Source organism: Anser anser (assembly GCF_964211835.1).
Source record: "Anser anser genome assembly, chromosome: 20".
Taxonomy (NCBI): Eukaryota; Metazoa; Chordata; class Aves; order Anseriformes; family Anatidae; genus Anser; species Anser anser.
This window is the reverse complement of record NC_139741.1, coordinates 9181581-9204782: the sequence shown is the minus strand read 5'-3', so window position 1 is coordinate 9204782 and position 23202 is coordinate 9181581. Positions and strand designations below refer to the sequence as shown.

The 23202-nt window shown below is 43.4% G+C and overlaps 1 protein-coding gene and 1 long non-coding RNA gene across 19 annotated transcripts in view; both read left to right on the top strand.

Annotated features, from left to right (window-relative positions):
* LOC310884555 overlaps nucleotides 1-22482 on the top strand; it is a 38442-nt gene extending 15960 nt beyond the window's left edge. For 7 of the 18 annotated variants that reach the window (XR_014574256.1, XR_014574257.1, XR_014574258.1 and 4 more), the window contains 8 exons: nucleotides 1462-1530; nucleotides 1672-1752; nucleotides 5051-7350; nucleotides 8811-10129; nucleotides 10971-11175; nucleotides 11841-11931; nucleotides 20561-20650; nucleotides 21002-22482. This is a non-coding gene — a long non-coding RNA (uncharacterized lncRNA). Of the gene's footprint in view, nucleotides 1-1461; nucleotides 1531-1671; nucleotides 1753-5050; nucleotides 8229-8810; nucleotides 10130-10970; nucleotides 11176-11840; nucleotides 11932-12860; nucleotides 14046-20560; nucleotides 20651-21001 lie in introns of those variants that run through there. The other 11 variants (XR_014574260.1, XR_014574263.1, XR_014574266.1 and 8 more) reach the window with 10 other exon arrangements.
* Nucleotides 22483-22762: 280 nt separating this feature from the next.
* CASTOR2 (cytosolic arginine sensor for mTORC1 subunit 2) overlaps nucleotides 22763-23202 on the top strand; it is a 121099-nt gene continuing 120659 nt past the window's right edge. The window contains exon 1 of the mRNA XM_083806494.1: nucleotides 22763-23199. Coding sequence (XP_083662620.1) covers nucleotides 23087-23199 — 113 coding nt within the window. The 5' untranslated portion in view covers nucleotides 22763-23086. The remainder of the gene's footprint in view (nucleotides 23200-23202) is intronic.

The window sequence follows — 23202 nt, the reverse complement described above, 5'->3', positions numbered from 1 at the left end:
GTACCTCAGCGCCGCTGTGGAAAGAGAGAGCTGCTGAAGCGTATGTGACGTTAACAGGTTGAAGAGTTTGAATAACGTGTTCCTCTACTAAGGCAAAACTAATCTGGAGGTCAAGCCTTCATGGACTTGGTAGCAGTCCTCCATGGAAGGCTGTAACTAAACTCTAATAACATTTTCCTTCTAACTCATGTGTGGATTAGATGGAAGGTTGTAGAGTTTTGAAGCCTTCTGATGACTCAGCTGAAGTGGGAATAGATGGCTCACTGCTGTGTGGGGGTAGATCTTGATCTAGATTCCACTTCACCTCAACAGAAAACTCATGTTCTCAATAAAGAACTGTCTGTATGAAACTATTCTTTGCACACTCCTTTCTTTGTGCAGATAGGTCTTTTTTCTTTTTTTTTTGTACTTGTTTTTCCTAATTAGTCATCTCTGAGGGTTTAAAAAATGTACATTTTTTGCAACACATGAGGGGTTGGCTGTTCAGTAACTGCTTCCTATCTGTAAGTTGTCCTGACAGCATCTATCGATCCACAGTGCTTGGACATCTGACGTTTCTGTTCCCGATTAACTTGATTTAAATGACTGAAGGGTGACTTAGCCATCCTGTAAGGAAAAAGCCTGACGTGAGTTATATCTGGTAGTGTGCCGACAGCCCATACAGTCCTTGTACTACAGATTTCAGGAAAAAAGAGAAAAAGATTTTTTTTCCTGCAATCCATAGATATCCAGGACTATGAGATCTATGTGGAGTTCCATGCACACAATGTGTGTTTTGGAAGCTTATTTATTTCCCTTTCAGTGTTGGAGTTTAACTATAGTTGACTCTGCGTGTTGCTTTGAGATTTTAAGTGGCAACAGGTTCAATGTGGTTGATGTTGCACGTGCAGATTGTATTCATATAACGAACACTGTGTCAACGTTTATTTCTTCCTACGTGATGTATGAGCTCTTTTTTGACAGGCATGTTCTACAAATTAGAGCAAGTGAAGCACTATCTAGGGGTTGAATATTATTTGAGGTATTTTTGCAGCCCATCCTTTTCATTATTAAGTGAAAAGGTATTGAAGGGCTGTGTTGCCCTTTTTGGAGTGGGAGTTAATCAAATTTCCTGTGTGTGTATTCTGGCAGGAGAGCAATTTAAATGCTGAAGGTTTAGGCAAGTGTAATTTCAACTGGTTCTTGATTTGTTGGCCTCGTAAAAGCAGGTGGGGAACTGGAGCTTGGCTTGGCTGAGTTGTGTGTTTGTACACATATACGCTGCCTTTTGCTTTCTGATGCAGCATTAGCAGCAGCTTCTCTATCATCGTATTGCTGTCTGTAAGCACCTGATAAGGAGCAGGAAGCACTAGAAGATAAGGAGATGGAAGCTGCCACAGCTTTCAGCCTTGAGCGTTTGAAGGGGCAGCTGAGTCTTACAGAGAAAATTGAGTGCTGCTTTCTTGTAATACCCTTTTGCAGAAGGAGAGCCTTGGGAACATGATGCTTCTCTTGACTCATCAGTGCAGTTCCTTGTACAAAATGCTAAAGGTAAAATATTGAGCATTATTCTATACCATGCTTAGACCTGTCATGACCCAGTTTGTATGCTGAAAACAATACAGCCTTATATAATTTATGCAGAGATGTGGTTGTCTGAGTATTTGGCTTGTTAAAGTACATTTTTTTCAGAACCAGAGAGCACTTGGCCAAGTGGAGGACAACCGGACAGTTTCCCAATAAAGTTCTGCTCTGCACAGCCAGGAATAGCAGGTTTGGGCTGGGAAGCTCCTGTGTATGCTTTGCTGTTACCATTTCTGAACCACCAGAAGGAGGGTGCCAGGGTGGCCCATGGTTAAACACGGAGCAGTGCAATGGGGAACACACACTGTCCTCTGCCCTTTATCTTTCAAAACACAGGAAAGTCAATAAGAAATCTGTACTCTCACCCTGGCATATTACAAGATACTTTAATTCTTTATTTTTCTTTTTAGTTCAGTCTACTACATGATATCCAATTAAACTCAATGGAGGCTGCAAGGCCTGAGTTCAGTGTAACAAAATATTAAGTATCAATGAGGCCTACGAACATTTAAAAAAAAATCTGATGATGTTGTTATTTGTAAGCTTGTCACACACACACACACACAAAGGTAGGTCAGCAGCTGTTGGTTATATAGCCTGTTCTTTTTACTACAGGCAATTGCTGTTGGTCTGTCAATAGAGGTGTCACTTGGCAGAGGCATGGGAACCTGTGCTAGTTCAGGGTCACTGTGCCTGACACCGGCCGTTGAACAGCTTGCAGTACCATATAACACCGATACAAGGATAGCAAACGTTCTTAGTTCTTCCCAGCTTCCTCCACATTGTCTCCAAACCACATCTTAGAGGACTAAGTAGAAGAGTGGGCAGTTAGCCTGGGCCAAGAGCTGCCAGTGTAAGACAGCTTTGCAAATGGCCAAAAAAAAATTTTTTTTTTTAAGTCAGGCTTCTGGAACTGTGCTGGAGCTCTGATGGGTGTGTACAGACAGCCATAACGTCAGGCTAATACCCCTGGGATAGTCCCTGAGCTGAATACACTTCCATCTGTATGTCAGACTTCCTCTCACAAAGAGACCGTGTATCTGAGGTTCTGCTGCAATTTGTCCAAGTGAGAACAAATGTCCATTTTCTGTTTTTAAATTAAACAAATGAAGCATCAGGGAATACGGCTATGCTGTTTGTGTCTAGAAGCTGAGATAGTACGGCACAGATTCTGCCCCTTTAAAAATATGGTAATGTGTTAATTGGAGTATATGTTGATGAGAACTGCATGGGAAGTAGCTAACTGCCTTGGAGGAGACTTCATTGCCTATTTTGAAACTCTGTAAATGCTTCTATTGCATGATGAGGGGTGGAAAAACAAAGACCAAGTATACATGAGTACTGATAAAGAGGTGCTGTGAATCATCTTTGCAGAGCAATGAGAATGGCAGACCTGCTTTTAAAAATAATATGATTATATCGTTTTGCTTCATGGTTCTGCTTATTGCCCCTGAGTTTACTTGGGGAACAAAAGGAAACACTAATATGACAGATAAATCATTGTCTGCCAAATGGTATAGAGAGCAGTAAAGAAAAGAAGTCATCACTTTTGTCTCCAAAGCCAACAGCACTCTGGCAAATTCAAGGTCACCCATGGGTGCTGGGTAGAAGACGAATGACTCGGTGGTGGTTGAGAGAGGGTGTTTGCTGCAGTGCCCGAGTTCACACCATGCAGTCAGAGTCATCTGTCTTCTGGAGGCCTCCTGAACAACCACAGTGAGGCCAAGGTCGCTGAAAACTGCTTGGATAATAGATGTTTTCTCCATCGTAAAGGGCAGGGAATTGCTGAATAGGACAATTAATGGGCACTACTTGGGAGTGGGAAGGTGAGAGGAAAGGGTCAGGTGAGCTTTTCTCAGCAGAAAGTTTAGTGATTTCTTTTCATAGAAAATGCTGAATGGAAAAGGCACAAAAGGGGGGGGGGGCGGCAAAAACACCTTTCAGAGTAAATTGGCTACGTCAGACTAGGTGCAAACCTCCTGTTGTGTTGTCCGTGTGTGCCCTATTGACATGCTACATTTTCTTAGCTAGCCAGACTTGGAAACCCACTGAAGCTGACACATGCTCTGATTTATATGATACATTCTGAAAACCAAGCCAACACCTTCAGAACAAATACAACTAGCATAGCTCCTACACGATGGGAAACAAACAGTGAGGGGTAGTTTCTGTGAGTACTTGTAATTATTGCTATCTTTAACTTTTAATTTATTCAATTTTTTTAATGTATCATCTTGAACATCTGCTATAAAGATATTTGGGGTTTCCAAATGAGAACAGAAACCAATGAGATCAAAGGATGAAAATCTCATTAAAAAAGAATGTTCACTTCTGCACTGTCATACAAAGTTTCGTTTCTAAGAATTACTAATACACTCAAATGAAACTGAGAATCCCAAATTTCCTTAACGCTCTGGAAAATATTATGGTTACTGTTTTGCCTAACCCTCATTTCTCAGTCCCAATAGGTTCATGCAATGGAGTCAGTGTGGAAGAGAGACTGCAAAATACATTCCTGCTCTCCTAACATTGATTTAGTGGCCATTTCCCTTAAAAAGTGGAGTTAAAAAAACGGGCATACTTTTATGCCAGGGAAAATTCTTTGTGGCTTAGCTGATGCAGAATTAACTGTGCTAGCATAGTTATCCCTCTTTCACTCCTTAATCTAAAATTAAAGTGACTTTTATTTTGCAGAGATAGGTCTGGAGCTGCGCTGGGCAACTGAACTGCACTGAAAGGGGTATTGTGAAATAGTTCCTTTGTAGTAGCTATGGAGCTCTTTCCCCTAGGTATAGAAAGGCCCTCGTACATTCAGTATCCCAACAGCTCTTTAAATAAATCAATGTATTTCTTTCTTGAAATCCTACAAAACTGAATTTGAAAATCCAGCTGGGTTATGTATGTAACAAATACCCTCCATCTTTAAGGAACTTGCATTGAATTAGGAAAAAGACGTAGAAAAAAAAACTCAGAGTGGGGAAAATGCTAAACTGAACTGTAAACAAAATAAAAAGCCAAAGCTGTAGTGAAGAATACAACTGAGAAATATTTTCCTATTAGATACCAGAAACTATTCTTAAAGCTCTACAAACTCCTTTGCCTTGTTTCCTTTCCAGTGCATACAGGCTGATTTCTAACGAAATATGATCCCAGTAAATCCTGGGTTTATGGTGAGTTGCACTGACCCCATGAATCTTGTTTTTAAGGGTATTCTGCTAAGCCTTCTGGAAGATATTTGTTGTCTTTCATTGCTGCCTTCAAAAATAACTTTTCAATTTATAGAGACTGCAGTACATCTGACCACTTTTAAGCATGTGCTTCAGTTCGTGCGCTCAACAGAGCCTTCAAGCACATGCTCAGTCCCTTTGATATCAGGAAGACTTTAAGAAGGGGTTAACAGTAAGCACATGCTTACGGGCTCTGGTAGATGCTCACAGATGACTGTCACAGTTCTGGGCATCATCTCTGTTGTTTGTACCTCTTCTAGGCCAGACCCTTCTGCTGAACCACAGCAGCGGACGGAGAACCCATGCAGCGCCGAGTCCTGAAGCCCTGTGCACGTCTCTGCCTGCCTCCTGCCTGCTCCCTGCACAAGACCCTGCGATTAGACTCCGTGCCTGTGTTGTCGGGTTTGCTGGTTTCAGGGAAGCTTACTGTACACAAAGAGGAGCTATTTGTTTAAATGGGTCTGTAGGGAAAGATGACTGCAATAATTGCAGGCTGTTAAATATGCACGCTTGAAAGTTAATTCATGTACTGCATTCAAAGCCAAATATCCAGGACAGATGACTGTTTTTAAAAATAGCCTGGTTATTACAAAACAAACAAGGGAATATAGATGAAACAGCAAAAGCCCACCTGATTCCAGTACTATAAAAATGTCAGTGATATACAGTAGGGGCCTTCATGCCTATTTAACTATTGCTTTTCTTCCAGAAGGTGTCAGAAACAAGCCTGCGCGCCGTCTTAGGCTTAGGCACTAGTAGTGTGCTGGCACTAGGACAGGGGGAAGGTGGTGGTGGTCCAGATCAGCTCCTTATGCCTGAACTCAGCTTTTTTTTTTTTGTTCTTCTGGATGTGAAACTTTTGTGTCTGAGTGTGATTAAACAGAATACAGCCACGTCAATCATGCTCACGTCCAGGACAGTTGTTCCAGTAGTAATTCCTCAAGGCTTGCGATCAGAAAGCGGAGAGCTGTGTGTACAGAACAACATATAGCACAGCAGGAGGAAAGAACAACTATCTTGCAAATGTATACATACGTGTCTATATGCAGGACATAGCTGTGAAACGCTGACCTTTTCATTCCCCCTAGAAAGTACTGGCAGTACTAGCTTCTTCATTTCCTTTTCTGCTGTTTGCTGTATGAGCTGCAGCAGTGTGGCCTGGCTGCTGCTTTGTAGTTTGTGCTCCCAGAGCCAAATATTGGTCCCAGTGAAACCAAGGGAGTTCTGCCCTGCAAGGGAGGGGGAACCTCTGTGAGGAAGATTACAACTTGGCCTTGATAGTATCCAGTAGATGTAGCCAGCAACATAAATCTAATGGCAGAGCTCTGTATTTCCTTCTAAGCGCAGCTCTCTTGAGGGTTAGTTGGTGGGATGTGCATTTGTTTTGATGTTTGCTAGATGATATTATCATGACAGAGGGTTGTTTTAAAACCAGATACTGCATTTACACAGGTCTTATGGACATCACTTATAAAGATAATATACCCTCTGCAACCAGCTGAAATTGGATGCAGAGCCAGGGAAATGACCTGGCTGGCTGTTCAGTGAGCAGAATACTTCCCTGTGAGCACTGGTTGTAGTCAACGTTGCTTTCCTGTTGATAGGAGTATGTGTGAGGTATGTGCTTTCTGCAGCAAGAGTGTTTGGTCTTCAGCTTTCCGATTAACTGTGGAGCTTGTCTGTGTCCCCATCGTGTGTCACCCCCCAGACTCCCTCCCCCTCCCCCCAGTCTTCTCAACAGTAGGATTCGTTCCCTTTGTTCCAGACCAGTTCCTGACCAGTTCCAGTCTAACAGAGGTGTCAGAAACAGTCATTTATTTTACTGTGGATGAATAAATTAAATAAATGGTTTGCCATTGTTTCCTTATGGAAATTATATTGTCTTCAAGGCCTGACCCTAAGAAATAATAAGCTTCTACATTTGATATGAGTAGGCATATGCCACTCTTCATATTGAGTTCTTAACGTGTTTTCTAAGACAAAATGTAAGTGGATCATGGAAGCAGGTACATCACTGATGCTTGTGGCCTTCTGGGTCTCATCTGTCCATCTGAGGCCCCATGTGTGCCTTCTTCCTTTGTCTCTTTGATGAGCAGTAACACAGCAGAGTACAGTATGTAATTGCTTGTCTCCTCTCAGTTGAAGAGCAGAAGAGAATCTTGGTGAAAGTCTTCAAGAGATGAATGAAGGTTACAGAGAGAAGGTTTGACAGGTTAATGATACTTTTTGGCTTAAAAATATATAGGTGAATGTTTTAAATGTGTGCAACACATTGTCATCTGACTGTACAAACTTCTGTTCAACAAAACTGTGGACGTGACCCTCTGGAACTATATTAATGTTCATCTGGCAAAGTTCTGGAATTTCATAATCATATAGTTGTCACCAAGATCTTTTTCTTTCCCTTCTCTCTATTTTTATATTAATGGAATCTGTATTCTGTGAAGGTTTTGCTATACTTTGCTGCTGCATAATGAAAAACGATGAAAGTCAGCAAGCCCGTACTGAAAGAAAGTTTAAGCCATGTGGAGACTTCTGTCCACCTGCTTGGAGAAGAAAGGTATATGCAGGAGTGAGCAGTGAGTCCTGTATTTGGGTGCAGGTTGCAGCATTTTTTTTTCGTGGGTTTGAAAGTTGCAGGTGTGGGGAGGGAAGAAAGTAAACTGCAGCACTGACACTTGGAGGCTGCAGTTAGGAAATGTCTTATCCTCTTGCAAAAAATTTACAGTTTTCCAAGTCCTTGGCATAACCATGGAAAGTCAACAGCATGATGTGTTGTTACACCAGCTCTAGTGTAAACTTTTCATCGTGGAAATGTAATTGATGCTATCATGTTCATGGCAGCTCAGTGTTGTAATGGCAGTGCACTCCAATGAAGAGTGGAATCTCAAGATGGAGAACATGCTCCTAACTCACATCCTGGGGCAGAGAACATACAGCCATGCTCTAAAGAATAAGTTTAATACATTTTATGTATATCATCAATACAGGTTCAGAACAAGATAATGCACAATGGTTAAAGCCACTTGATGTACTCTTCTTGTATTCCTCATTGAAGAGTGTGCAAAAAGATATTAGAGTGACAAGTGAAATACAACATTCTTTGTTCTGTCCTGATTTGTCAAGGGCATGTGGACTGCATTGTTCTGTTGTCGTTTGGAGGGTAGTATTTTCTCTGTGCTTCCTCTGAGGTTACCAGAGTGTGTCATGAAGGAGAAGTACCCAGGTGGCTTTGAGCACATACCTGTCTCTAGCACCCTTCAGCATACTTGCTCAGTAATTCCAGGCTCATAGATAGTAAAAGGATGTTCCTTCTTGAGAGGTTATTGGGAGGAATTAATCAAGAATTTCTTATTGAAATGTCTCTGTTGTAAAACTATAATTCATTAAAATCAAACATGTTTGCAGGAGAGGGCTTGTTCTGAGACTATCCTATCACATCCTGTCTTTTTTAATCATTTTTACAGGAAAGGTTTTGACATTGTTGAAACATCTGCTTTGAACAATTTCTTTTATAAACTCTACTCTTTGAAACATGTAAATGGAAGTCTAAATTGAAAAAGATAAGACAAAATGAATAGTTTCACTGAAAAAAATCAAGCTGAATTTTTCATTCCAAATTAAATGGGGAAAATATTTTTTAAATCACATTCATGTTGGATGGAAGAATGTTTCTCATTCTGTTCTAAAAAATAATGAATAATCTAGCTGGAAATAAGTGAACAGAGAGCAAAATGACAGTTAATTTCTGTTCTTTGTAGAGAGAGTGTAACTCCTGGTATCCTTAAGTTAGTGTATGATGTTACAGTTTAACATTCCTGGAGTGTTCTCAGGACCACTGAGTCCCTCCTGGCATTTGCCCTCACTATGTTTCTGTTCATGCATGACCTTTGAAACTGAATTCTGCACACCTCAATCAAAACCCTGTGGGAATTCCAACTTCATAAAGATTGCAGGTTCAGTACTGCAGGCTGCTTGCTGCTACTCCGTAGTAAATCTGTATTTCTTGTCCAATTTCAGATGCAGGTGTTGCACAAAGTGATAGATCAGCATAGCAGGAACCAGCTTCTAGCTTAGCTATGATACTGTGAGAGCAAACAGGGTTAATAAGGAAGACATCTGTAAATTGGCAAAACGTGGTGCAAGAAAACATCACAACTACAGAACCACATCAGTCTTTTCATTACATCTCTCATAATTGTTTCCACACATCTTACTAGTAGGTAGGTAATGTGCCTGAAAATCAGAGCTATTGTAAACTAATATTATCCCAGAAAGGTCTGGTGGAGTTGTACTATTTCATGCTAGCTTCCCAAGAGGGACTTGCACAAAAATGACCATAATACGGAAATGACAATGCTATCCTCGCTGCCTAAATTTGCTCCACCTGCTGCTGGAGCAGATGAAACTGGATGTAATATGAAGAATCTGCTATAAGAAGTTTCCTTGAAACGTCTCTGCAAAAGCAGCTGGAGCTATAGAAACATGCTTCTCATTTAATTGCAAGGATTTGGGGCTGTATTTGCTTTCTGCTTAAATATAATCTACAAGTGAGGGAAGAGAAAATAATTATTTCTGAGGTGTGCTGCTCGGATGCAAACCCCAGCGTTGGTTTATAGCCATTTTGAAAAGCAGCCACAACACAACTGCCTTTCTCCACACAAAAAGATGGGGACTCTGCTGTGCCGGGGAGGCAGCCTGCCTTCTGCCGGCTCAGTGCCTTAGCAGTGCCACTCTCTCCAGACAGTCAGGACAGACTCCCTTTAAAGGAAGGGGGAAGGAAAAAAAAATAATTTTAAAGAGGAAAAACAAACCTTTAATAATTTCTTCAGCAAAGGCAGTTAAAGGTACTTGGAGTCTTGAACAGAAGTTCCTTTTTTTATTTTGTGAGTAGGAAAAAAAAAAAGCTTTGCATTAGTGGTCTAAGCATGATATTTCTCATTTTCAAGCCATTTATGTTCAGAGAACTTGATTCTTTTCCAAGCCCACGTTACTTGCAAGATACCTTTCTAATGACTTTTTGCTTCTGTGTTGGACAACAGCATAATAGTCATATTCTTCTTGCCTATCGGATGAAGCCTCCTGTGATCATGTTTGATATCTTCTTATTTGTCATGGATATTTCTGTGTTTTCAAGAAATTGTTTAGACTGAAAGTTAGAAAGAAACAGACTTAAAAGGCTATAAATATGCCAATGATTCTGAATGCAGAGGAGACAAGTGTGCCAAAATCTGAATTTGAAGTGTGACTGAATAAAACTTTACAGGATTATATTATGGACCTTTCTCTTACCAATAGTCAAAAAGCTTATAGCCAAGCTTCAACTTCATACAAAGCTTGTAAGTATCCACAACAGTACTGAAGGTGGGTACTAAGGGGTTGCTAATGAAATCACAGCTTTCTTGTGCATCAGATGCAGATACGTGGGTGCAATATCCTAATAGAAACTATGACATGGGGTGAGTTTGTTTTACTGGTTTGATCCGAGCAGATTTCCACTGACCCACTCTTTGGCAAATAGCCCCTCCCTCTCACCTACTGGCTCTTGAATTTTCATGGCCTTCTCTAGCCTTTCAATTTTTTAGCTCAAAAACCTGATGGCAAACACAGCCTGGGACCAAAGTGTCTCTGCTAACCTTCCTTTGGATAATTTCTTGTGAAGGTTTGATGGCATGGCAACGTGCTTTAACTCAGCCCTCTGTATGTGGCTAATGCATGGGTCGTTGCTCCTTTCTCCCTGGGCAGTTTCCTCTGGAGGGGCTTGTACATCAGTAAACCCTAATGTGCAAGGCACTGTCCCTTGTTGCCACAGCAGAGATTGTGTACAGCAAATGAGGGGCATAAAAATGTCAGTCACATAATACTGATCCACAAGTAAAGCTTATTTTGGACCACAGAAGGACCTAAGATTAGGTAATGCCATGTTTTTTTGAAACAACCATGGTTCAGATTTTAATCCTAACTGCAGACTCATGTCAAGGTAGCTGTGGGCTCACAGCTTGTTTGTGGACTCATTACTTGATTACTTGGAACCTCAATTAATTTAAGCTCAGCTGTGTTCCAGCAGGCAATGTCTGCAAGACCTTGTCTTGATCCTGTTCTCATGGCCTGTGGCTTATTTTATAGCTAGGCATATGAACATATCCAGAAAGTAATTCTTTCATTTGTTTTTTCCCCAAGTTTGATAGCAAGTTGATAGCGCTGCCTTGGGAAACAGAATCAGGAGGAGGCACAGTTCTCTTTGGACTCTAAACATCTACAGTGAAATGTGCAACACCTGCCTACGGCAGAGATGCCACAGAGCAGCACACCCAGCTCCTCAACCTTCAGCGCAGTCAGCAGCAGCCCCCTTGCAGCCATCAGCATGGACAAGGGCATACCCAGGGTGAGCTAACTGGGAATTTGCCAAGCAGCTGAGCTGTTCTAAAAAACCTTGGGGCCTGAGGTATTTGGGAAGGGAGTTAGAGAATGTGATTGCTCACAATAGCACAGAATGGGATTTAAGGACCAAAAAGGTCTTGTGCTTTCTATCTGGGCTTAAAAAAATATATATATTTCCTGCAGTTATATTCTTACAAACAAAATCTTACTGTAGCCACATCACTTAAAGGGAGGATCTGGCATTTTGGGGCAGATTTTTAATGCTTCTGAACACCAACAGAAAATGCAGTTCCTCTGGTCAGGGGGCCTTACTTGCATCTGGTTCCACTGACGTAGCAAAATGGTGCTGGCAGCAAGTATAGAAGTGTGCATGTAAGGAGAGTCAGCCTCAGGCTGAAGGATAGAGAGAGAGGCAGGATTTCTTTCATTTTGGATCTTAGGCTTAATGTTTCTAAATGTAGTGCTATCACACAGAGTTGCAAGGTTTTGTTCCTGTTTGTTTAGTTTTCTTGAGCCAAAATAATCACCAAATCCCTAGTGTGAATACAATGATATCATTTATGTCAAAACTAGAGAGTGGGAACCAAGTGCTGTTTCATGAAAAGTTAATGTGTTTTTTGTTTGTTTTTTTTTTGTCATTCTTTCTTTCTTTCTTCTTTTTTGAAACAGAAAACCAAAGTGCCTGAACCCGTTATCTTGAAAAAGGATTCTGAGACAGGAATCAGCACCCTTCCCATATGGTGGAAGCCCAGTGGGAAAGGTCAGGTTCAAACACATTTTTTAAATCTTGCCTTCCACATTAGAGGTTGCCCTTTCTGGTTTGTATTTATGTCTGTCTGCTGGTCTGTCTGACTGCAGTATACGGCAGTGCAGAAGAACCCCAGAAGGAATGCTGTATCTGTCTGGTTTTGCCAAGCAATTGTACTGTGAGCACAAGAACTGCTTCCCAACCAGTATTTCATTGAAGCTGGTGTTTTTCCACAGAAAGCTTTGGTTTCAACAAATCAGCACTTTCCAATGGAGAAGTGTTTTGCCAAAGAAATTCCCCAAATATTTAGTTGTGGTTGTGGTAGCTCCTCAGTAGGGGGAGTTCTGGTATGCTTAGTTATAGGTTCAGGTCCAAGAATTTGCAGGACGTTGCAAAGTGCTTCCATGAGTGTGGTTGGTGTATGTGAAACGAATAAAAAACCCTAGGATTTCTGTTCTTCCATAGGCTTCATTATCTCCTACTTTTGTTTTTGCACACTCCTGCATTAAGCAGATACTGTGTAGTAGTGTACTCCGTTCTCATTTCCCCTTGGGACAAGTTACTCCAATGCAGACACCTTTCTGCTACTCACCCTGTGGGAACAGAAGCAGTGAAATAATATTCTGGTGGATGTGTTGCCTTACCTTCAACTCATCGATTTGTTTTGCAAACACATGGACCCATTTAAAGTGTTATCTCTGTCTCAGAAGTTTATCCCATTTCTAGCTCTGCCCAAGGAGCAGATCATGTAAGCACTGCCTATTCCGCAGAAAGGGTAAGCAGAGCAGGAATGAACTGGGAGTTAATGTGGAAAGGGGGGAAGGAAGGCCACAGGTAATGTCAAGAACTAAATGGTCTTCAGGTAATAAGTGGCTTAGGAAGCAGGTATCTGGAGTCTCTCTTTTCTGTGTTAACTGCTTTTTTTTCTCTGCTTTCTGCAGAGAAAAACAGAGAGATGAAGAGAGAAATCAGAGATGAACAGCAATGCAAAATAAGCCACTACAAACAATCAGCTTGGAGTTCAGAAAAGGGCTTTCGCTGCCCATCCACCTGACTGCCAATATCTCGCTCACTCCTCTCACCGAGACCTGTCCTCCCTTGCGTTTGTGCATGTAGTAAGAGGCGGTGGTTTTCTGTGCACGGTGTTTGTTACAGCTCCACTTCTCCCCACCCATCCCCCTCTGCTCTCTCTACCCTCCCTCCTTGTTAGACATGATTACATGTTGTTTGGCCTCATTCCATTTAGGTTACTTTGCTGTATCATCCTGAATTTGTGCATAGCATAACAGCTCCAGAGATCTCCTAGTTTGAACCAAATGATAGAGTAGGCAGAGTTCATTAAGATAAATAACAGCATGGCTTGAAACATAGCCCTGAAGTAATCAAAACTGAAATTTGAAAAAGTGATTCTGAGTGTAAAGAAGTCTGTTGCATGCTGTCTGTGACAGGCAGAAATGGGGTCTTGCAAGCAGCCAGTTTTATATGCTCTATTTAAACCTGTCAGCTCACCAGACAAAGACATGGGTGCTTACAACAAGGGGAGAGAAAGCAGTTGGGAGGGGGATATCTGTGACCGTATTGTAGCACCCAGCACATAAATTCCTCCCTTGATCCCTGAAGCTGGGACATTTTTCATGTTGTTGTTGTTTTTTACTGGGGTCAGTGGCAGAGGAAAGCTGTGATTTAAGCCTCGGCGTGGGGAATGTTTTATATAAGGCAAACTTTCTATGCTGTTAAATGCTGCTGACAGCCTCCTTCTACTTGCTCCCTTGTGTGTGGATCTGTCCCATTTCTTTAGTCTGCTTGTTTTCAGTGTTTGTGGTGTTCCATTTTAAACTATTTCTATGACTTTTTCTCTGCTGTCTTAAAAACCCTTTGTTCCTTGCTTCAGCTTTTTTTCCTCAGAGCACTCATTATTACTACTAAACTTTTGCTCTTAAGGTAAAGGTTCAAGGTCCAAAGAGTAGTTTGAAGAATGTGAATTTTTTTACCAGTTAGATACTAGACAGGGTGCAGCAGAGGAGGCTACAAAAGTGTCTTATTTTTGCATTCTGCTATCAGCGTTTGTTACTGTCAGAAACAGGATTCAAGGCAAGATGGTCCAGTTCTGCAGCTCTTTATGTTCATCGCTGTCCTGGTTCCAGTTAGGACAGAGTTAAGTAGCTCATAGTAGCTGGTAGGGTGCTATGTTTTGGATTAGGATGAGAAGAGCGCTGATAACATGCTGATGTTTTAATTGTTGCAGAGCAGTGTTTACACCAGGCCAAGGACTTTTCGGCTTCTTGCTCTGTCCTGCCAGCGAGCAGGCTGGGGGTGCAGCAGGAGCTGGGAGGGGACAGACCCAGGACAGCTGACCCAAACTGGCCAAAGGGGTATTCCATACCATCTGACGTCATGCTAAACAATATATAGGGGTGGCTGGCCGGGGTGGGGGGGCCGGCTGCTCGGGAATAGGCTGGGCATCGGTCAGCGGGTGGTGAGCAATTGCATTGTGCATCACTTGTTTTCTTACACATTATTATTGTTAATACTATTACCATTATCACTATTATTATTATTATTGTTATTATTATTTTCCTGTCTTAATAAACCGTCTTTATCTCAACTCACAGGCTTCACTTTCCCGTTTCTCTCCCCCCATCCCAGAGAGGGAGGGGGGAGGGTGAGCGAACGGCTGTGTGGTGTTTAGCTGCCAGCCGGGTTAAACCACAACAATCGCTGAATTTATTTTGGCAACTCCTCCCCTGTAGCATCTATGAATCTACAAATATGGTGTATAAACCAAGTTGAAAGTATTCCCTGGTCATCTTGAAGGAACACACAATCCAAAGATGCAAAAACTCATGTCCGTTTCTCTGCAGAGGTACCCTGTGCATAGATGAGGCGTTTCTGTGGTTTTTGCACTTGCACACTGGAACCTGAAGCAATTATACCTGACTCCCAAGGGTTGTAGAAGCAGGCCTTGTGTAGGTAAAGAGGTGTGCATTTCCTAATTGTGAAGTGATTTTCACATCTTCTTACTCCATCCTTCATTTTGCTTTTAGTCTGTCTCTAGTATTAAAATCCATGAAGTGCACGAGAGTAGTTGTTGTGCATGCTGCTGTATCCTGTTTGCAGGGGTTAGCAATGGGTTAAAGTCTTGCCTGGCATGAGAGGCAAGAGGAGGAGAGTGTTTTCAAGTATTTGCTGGAATGCACTGTCTGGAATCGAGGGTTGAGATATTTGAAAGAAGACTCCACGTTACAGACTATGGGAACAACTGGTTTTATCCTCCAAATCACTCCAGGAGGCATCACTTGTGTCAAAGTAATCGTGTAAAAAAGACCCTGCTGCAGAAGACAAACAGGATTGAAAGGAGGAAAGGACATGATAACGTGCCAGGGGACATGGAAGCTGCTCGAGAGACCAAGCTCGTGCCTGGAGAGGCCTGGACATGCCTCTTACTGACAAGTGACCAACAGGCCCCGCTTTGTCACAGCAGGGCCTTGTGTCTGGCTGGGATTTAGCCGGCTTGCACAGCTTCCCTCAAAGGGGGCAGGCTGTTCCCCTGTCTGCTTTTCTTTGCTACTTTTCTGACACAGGAGCTCCCTGGCCGTCCTGCAGCCAGACAAAAGCTTTGACTAGCACAGCAAATGTGTAGGAATTAGTCCCCTAGGGCAAGCTGCAACTTCTAAAGCCAGCTTCAACAGCAGTAAATGCGTTGCCACAGCCAGAAATTCCCTAGCAAGTAAAGAGCATGGCAGTCACAGGCCCACAAAGTTAACGAAGCCACAGGACTCATCCAGAGGTTATACCAACTGAGGTTCGGTTATACCAAGAGATTTAAGAGGTCTGCAGGTGTAAAGGGCAAGTCCTAAACAAAACCCTGTGAGCCTGACTTAGCTATACCAGTTGTAAAAGAAGTGTGGTGTGACCAGAAGTAAATTGCCTTCTGTGCACATTTCTCTATAAATATACGGGCAAATAAGGAGTTCTCACCATCTAGATGTGGAATATAATTTCTTGAGAAGGTGAGAGGTGACAGGCAGGGAATTTTTCTATGTGGTATTTCATCCAGAATTAAATCTTGTGGACGCCTGAATCCTGTGTTTCAGTAGAGCATACAGGATTTCCTCCTGTGCAATGGGATCTTTCCAGAGTGTAGAAAACTGTTCTGGAAAACTTTAGTAGTTTATATTTTGATTTGGTCTTTGGGAGGAGTCCCATGATTGCTCTGGAGCCTGCCACTCCCTGAGCATCTCCCATGGGTGTTGCAGTCAGGAGGAGGCATTCATTCTTCACTTGGGGGTATAACTAAGGGTGTTCAGCAAGATCTGATCAATGCTTTCCCATGGAAAAAAAAAGTCCTGTCCCCACCATAGGCACCTTCTTGCAGAAAATGAACTGTTCACTGCCTCCTGTGATATCAGGAGTTGGCCGCTTGTTGCACCAGGTTTCTGTGGAGCAGAGACAGTGTCTGACTCAGTGTAAAACAGTGAGGTGAAGGGGGAGCTCTGGATAAATATCGCACAAGCTCCAAATCCTTAATTTGTGGATCATTAACTTCAAACTGTAACCCTTGGGAGACAAGATCATCTGCTTCATGGGCTGGGAAGGTGGTTTTGCAAATAAGGGTGTTTGTTCAACATTGCTGATCCCTGCTGATCCGTTATGAAAGCCACATTAGTTATTGTACCCACACGTTATGTGCAGTCATGTGATGCTCGAGGCCTGAAATACATTTAGCAAGTCAGAAGAGATAAGGCAGGCTACAATCTGGCTTTCTTCCCTTAGGTTTGCAGAATGTGTTTGCAGATGTGTTGCTCTTTAGGAGGCTGGCAGGAGGAGGGGGGAATATTTTCTTTAATCGCCTGTCTCAATACCAGAAGCAAAAGAAGATGAGGTCATCTTTAACACCTCCCAGTAGCTGTGATGTCCCTCCCACAGCCTGAGCCGTGCTTGTCTCAGTTCTGCATCAGTGATGATTTTCAGCCATCATGAAGTGGACATGACTTTGGCCATTTCACCTGGCTTCATGTGGAGCCAGTGAGCTGAGCTGGGTCTGTCTCAGTGCTGATGGTTGCAGCCAACGGGTCAAAGTAGCTCACCTAATCAGTAACCAGTGTGTGATCAGCATCGTGGCTAGGAAACTTTCCGATTCTATGTCGGGTAATGTTTTGGTTCAGCAACACATGCACAACTTTTCCTCTTTTTGTTAATAATCACGTTCCCTCCCAGACATTATGTTTCCAGTAGAGTTGTAGGTGCAACTCATTAATACATGTGTGTGTTACTGCAAATGAGAGATTCGTAGGAGTGGCTGTGTCCATTGAACATTCAAGGATGTGGACAGGCTTTGTCAGCCAGTAGTTAGGAGAACAAGGGATTGGAATGAAACACCAAATACCTGTACTAGGCTCCTCACAGGCCAAGGTTGAGCAAATTCTGCTTGCCTTAGATGGTCACAGCATTAGCCTGTTGCTTTCTGGAGTGCTAAGTTTTCGTTGGTACAGCAGTTGGAGGTTGGTATGTCCAACTATATGCAACCCGTACTTGCTGCTTCAGAAGCTATGTAATGCTGATTACAAGTGCCAAAGCTTGCTTTTGCTAGCCCAGGACTGGGAGTCCTGTTGTTTCCTGTTCTGCAGGGACAGTAGCTGTTAAGTGTCACCAAAGCATAGGACATAGCTGGGAACCAGGGGGTAAGGTATTTATCTCCCCTCCCTGAGCAAGGTATGTGGTTGTAACACTCCTGCTGGACATCTGGGCTCCTCGCAGGGGCTGGTGCAATGGTAGCGGCTCATCGGCACCTCTGCTGCCCTGGGAGCATGAAATGCCTGACCTGCTCAGCCCACTTTGTACTTCAACAGTAAATTAAAGGTCTTCATTAGCTTATTTGATAGTTGAATAAAATGCTTTGAAACACTGGCACATTAACTGCAATCAAGTTTTGAAAGGTCTCTGGTTGCTAGAAGGAAATTAGCTTGATAAATCGCTCTTTTCAATTAAACAAATGGGTAATTTTTCACAAGCAAGCCCAGAAGCTATCATTTGGGAAGTTTTTTTTTTATTATTATTATTTTTTTACCTTTGCTTTTTTATTTTTTACATGATTTTTCTTAAAGAACTGATTGAGAGAGACTAATTGTCACTGGAAGTGTAAGACAACAGCCTGTAAAGCCATCCTGTCTGTCTGCCTCCAACAACTTCACAGGGGTCCCATGGCCAGGCGGTGTCCTGTGAATTGTTCGTCCAAAATGGCAGTAGCTGATGGCACAGCTTTGTTTTTTGCCTGTCTTTCTGTGCCTCTGCTCACCGGTTTGTGTAAAGAGGTGTTACCCTCCCTGGGTCAGAAAGGCCTGTTTAACTTCAGCTAAGGGTTCCTGGATAATTATAGTTACTAAGTAACTTTCATCCCCAAATAAACTGGTTAAGAAATGTGATGGCTTCCCTTTTGGTCAAAACCTGAGACTGACCTGAAGATACCTCCAGTCCTCAAAGCTTTGAACACAGTCTGCATTCAGAAAGTGCTCCCCGAGACTGGAACAGATTGTGTCCCTTGTGTACTGAGCCTGAAGGGGACCCCAGAAATGCACGCTGACCCCAGTTTCGCACCAGAGCCACAGACGTGCTAAGAACTTCATATGCTCTGTCTACTGCGGAAAAGCAAACGCTAGTATAAACAACTGCGACACTGGATTCATCTTGCCTTGGGCATATTTATCCAGGGTATTGCCATTACGTCATTCACATTGGGACTGGTATTATCTGCTGTTTCACATCTTAGAAGCCGGTACGAGCCCTAGTCAGAGGTCAAGATGCTGTTGAACTTCAGATGTTTCTGAAAGAAAAGCATAATTCTGCTAACAGCAGAGTAATGTTAGGTTTGCAGCAGTGCCATGTCAGACAAATCGTGTGAGAGAATTTCAACTATATTTCTTTTTTCTTTTTGAAAAAGAGGTTTTATTGCCAAGAATTTAGGTACTGCATGTTAAAAATCTATCTGTAAAAGGCAACCATAGCCTCATCTTTGAGAACTGAATAGAGTAATTTGGGGCTTTTTTATGGTATCAGAAGAGACCACAAATGATATAAGAACTTCCTTCCACCAGCTAACTAAAATAATACTGAAATATCCTGCTGTAGTTTGGAGTAACTGCATAAAACATGATGACTCACGTGATTAGAAATTCTCCTTTATTTTTCCTCTGTGCACAGCGCTGCTCTTGGTGAACTGTTCATCACAGTGCGTAATTACATTCCTTTCACCTAAACTGTTTCTACGTTTCCCATTTCTCTTTCCTGCAACGCTGATTGTTCTCGAGTGTCTCGGTTTGAGTGGAAGCGATCTGTATGCAGAGACTCGGGTGTTGGGCTGCAGTGTGGTTTATGAGAAATTTAGCATTGGGACAAAGGACTCAGGAGAGCTAGAGTCTCCCAGAGGCCTGTTGTTGACCCATACCTGGCTGCTGAGGCAAAGGTTCAAGGCACAATACAGACTATCTTCTTGAACTTAGGGTTATCATAAAACACTGCATTCCTTCAGAGGACCTCAGTACTAGACAAATGGTGCCTGGGGGCGAACAGGAGATGGCTCTTGCCCTGCTCGCGGTAAGAAGGTTCACGTGAACATGAGCAGAAGCTGAAATATCTGAAAACTGCCCATCTGTTCAAGTACGGTCTGCACTTCTACAGGGAAACCCAGCCGCTTCTGGCCTTGGGGCTTCAAAGCCCAGAGTTTGCTAAGCGTTATCGGTGGTCCGCGACCTAGGGCACTCAGAAATCTCTTCTACTTGTGATGGCTTGTAAGGGCTCTGCTCCCCCTCCAGGCAGGAGGTGAGTCATGGTGCCTGGTCCTCATACTGAGATTTGTTTGGCTGCTATCTCATCTTCCTGTTTTCTTGTCCGTTCTCCCCATTTCTTTGTTCTGTCTGCCCAGCATGTGCTGTGGTAACTGACATTGGAAGCTGTGTGGGCAGGGAATGGGTTTTGTTTTTAATTAAAAAAAAAAAAGTGTGGTTACATCATCTTGCACAACAGGTCCCTGCTCTGTGGCTGGGCCAAGAGAGTCCTTTCGAGCTGCAAAAAATATGAAAAACTTGGAATTGCAATAATTAAATGATATTACAGCATGTTGTATGTAATAACAACGCATTCCAGCCTGCTCCCTGCACGGAAACTCCCAGGTACACCTGGCAACGAGGGAGAGAGAGATCTGAATACTAATGGCAACTGGAGGAGGGGGCACCTAATAGTATTTTGGCTAATTGCCAGGTTGCCTGCTCTTGAAAAATGTGCCTGTGCTGAGCTAGGCATATTTTTTTTTTTTTTCATGTGGAGAAAATTGGGTTGTGTGTTGGTAGGGTTCGATATTTTCCTAATGCTTCCTACAGTCAGCTGTGCGAAGGTTCACGTAGCCACGAGGGCTGCACTCACTGCCCCGCGAGGCCTTCGGGCCTTCTTGGAAAGGCTTGGAGCAGCTGGTCAGACCCAGGAAAGAAATTGCAATTTTGGAGAGGAGCAGATGTAAACTTAAAAAATGAAGAAGTATTTCTGTGTTTTGTGGGTTTGGGGGGATTTTTTTTTTGCTTGTTTGCTCGATTCTTCTTTTTTTAGTAAATCCAGATGACTAACTCAGGGCCTCTTTTCTCCTTCCCTGCAGGCGGAACAAAAGTCTCTGATGATTTGCTTGCTTCAAAAGGTCCCACTGATTTTACCTTTGGGTCTGTTCTACCATCTCTCATTGTTTCATGTAAGCATTTTCTGTGGTAATTAGGCTGGTAAAAGCATATTCCCTGGTGGCCCTCCTGGAGTGCCTGCCCTCTCTGGGTTGAGAAAGCTCTGCTTGGGGGCAGCATATTTTGTCTCTGAGCGGGGAGGCAAAGAGTCGATATTGTGAATGCTGTCCTGATTATGATGGAAAATCTTTTAAAAGAGGAAAGTTTTGCTGCATTTCCTAGAAGCAGTTCAGGCTACGTTTGTCTGATTTCCTCTGGAAGCTCACAGCAACCTTGACGGCAAATGTTTTGTCCCTGGCTGCTTCCTTCTGGACTCTGCGGCCTGCATTGTCCCGCAGGAACACAACTATCTCTGTGATTTGCAGATGCAGGTGCAGGCACTTTCTGTAGCTGGGCACAGATACAGCCAGAGCTTTGAAGACCAAGACCTTGAACTAGCAGTGGAAGCAGATTAAAAACCCGCTTCAGCTTCCTAAAATGCAACGCCTACAGTCATCAGGACTTACGCGTGAGGCAACGAATGAAAACAACCCCTAGGTTTTTAAAGGCTTTTAAAAAATGTACGAGAGTTTCAATATTTTGTTTCCTTTCCTCCAAATGATTTCAAACTATTGATACGAATGACTCTGATTTCAAGGTTTTCCTTTTGGGATATAACAGAATTTAGACAGCCTCTCAGAAGTATGGCCATGGGCAGGAGAAGAACGGACGCGTCCAGCGGGGGGAATACAGCCATCCAGCGGGAATTAACAGAGCAGAAAGGATTTGGAAATTCTAGTTTCTGAAGCTTGCAGCAGGCCTGGATTCAAGGGATTTCTGCCACAGGAACACAGGCCCTAAAAGGTTATTGAACTGTGGAAGCTCATCTCAAGCAGAAGAGTGGCCCGGAGAGGGGCTTAGCTCACCGAGCTGTGTCTTGCCCCTTGCACACAGCCCGTGCCTCAGTTTCCCCACATGCAGAGCACAAGGGCTGTAACCGATGGTCTTTACAAAGTCGGTTTGTCATCCAGCAATGAAAAGTGACACAGCAGTCTGGGTATTGCTCTTATTCACAGCAGAATCAGCGTGGTCCAAAGCCAGAGTGAACCCTTCCACATGGGAGGTTAAAACCCCAATTTTTGGTCCTGGTTCTGAGATCCCCCACCCTTGGCGCAGTCAGGCCAGTGTGCGGGAGCTGCCCCACCAGTGGGGTGCTGGTGTGGAGCCCCGACCCGTCCTTCCCTGGCAGCACGGCCACCGCCATCCTCATCCTCACACGGCTGCTTTGGCCTTCCTACCGACCGCAGCTCTCCTTTTGTAACACCTGGGTGCACATTGGGGTGGTTTGTTCGCTTCGGTTTTGCTTTGTGGGGAAACTGATGCGGGCTGTGCGTCGGTTGTATAGGAGAACAAACGGGGTAAGGTGGGAGTATTTCTGTGTAGGGTAATAACTGGGGTAAGATGGGAGTATTTCTGTATAGGACAATAAAAGGGGTAAGATGGGAGTATTTCTGTATAGGACGATAAAAGGGGTAAGATAAGAGTATTTCCTTTATTATTGAAAACTTCTGAAGCTTCTCTTTTCTGCTGGGTCTTGGCTCCGGAAGGATTGCGCTGTGTGCCTCCTGAGCCAAATGATAAAATAAAAGAAAAATAAAGAAAAATAAATAATAATAAAGTAAATTAAAATAAAGGAAATAAAGAAAATAAAGAAAATGAAAGAAAAATAAAGTAGTAAAGAAAAAGTAAAATAAGGTAAAGATAAAGTAAAACAAGGTAAAGATAAAATACAAGATATAAAGATAAGATAAAGATAATTAAAGATAAAAATAATTTTAAGGATAAAATAAAGTAAAATAAAGTAAATTAAAATAATATAAAATTAAGATAAAGTAAAATAAGGTAAATTAAAGTAAAAATAAAATAAATGAAATTTTTTAAAATAAAAAGGAACAGGCCGGGGGCTCGCAGGTAGGACCCCGGCTTTCCCTCCGAACCACCCCAGCGGGGACACGGGGGGGGGGACTCGGGGGCTGCCGGCGCCCGCCCGGCGGTGGCTGCGCGGACTCCAAGGCCCGGCGTGCGGCGGGGCGCTGCGCAGGCGCGGGCCGTGAGTGGCAACTTGTTTGTGCGGCCGGCCCCGCTCGGCTCGGCTCGGCCCCGCTCGGCTCCGCTCCCTGCCCCGGCCCCGGCCCCGGCCCGCCCCGCTCCGCGCCCCCCCGCGCAACTTTTGCACCCCCCCCGTCCCCGCCCCCGGAGCCGGGCAGGGGGAGAGGAGCCGGGCGAGGAGGAGGAGGAGGAGGAGGGAAGGAGGGAGGGAGAGAGAGGAGGGGGAGGGAAAAAAAAATAATAATAAAAGCAACGGCAACACAAAAAGCGAGCCCGGGGCGCCGGCGGTAACAGCCCCCCCCCCTCCAAGCCCCCCCATTAACGCCGGGGCTAGATGAACTACAAATGAGAAAGAGGAAAAGATGGAACTGCACATCCTAGAGCACAGGCTCCGGGTGGCCAGCATAGCCAAGGAGAGCATCCAGCTCTTCACCTACGGATTGATCAAACTTGCCTTCCTCTCCTCCAAGACCAGGTG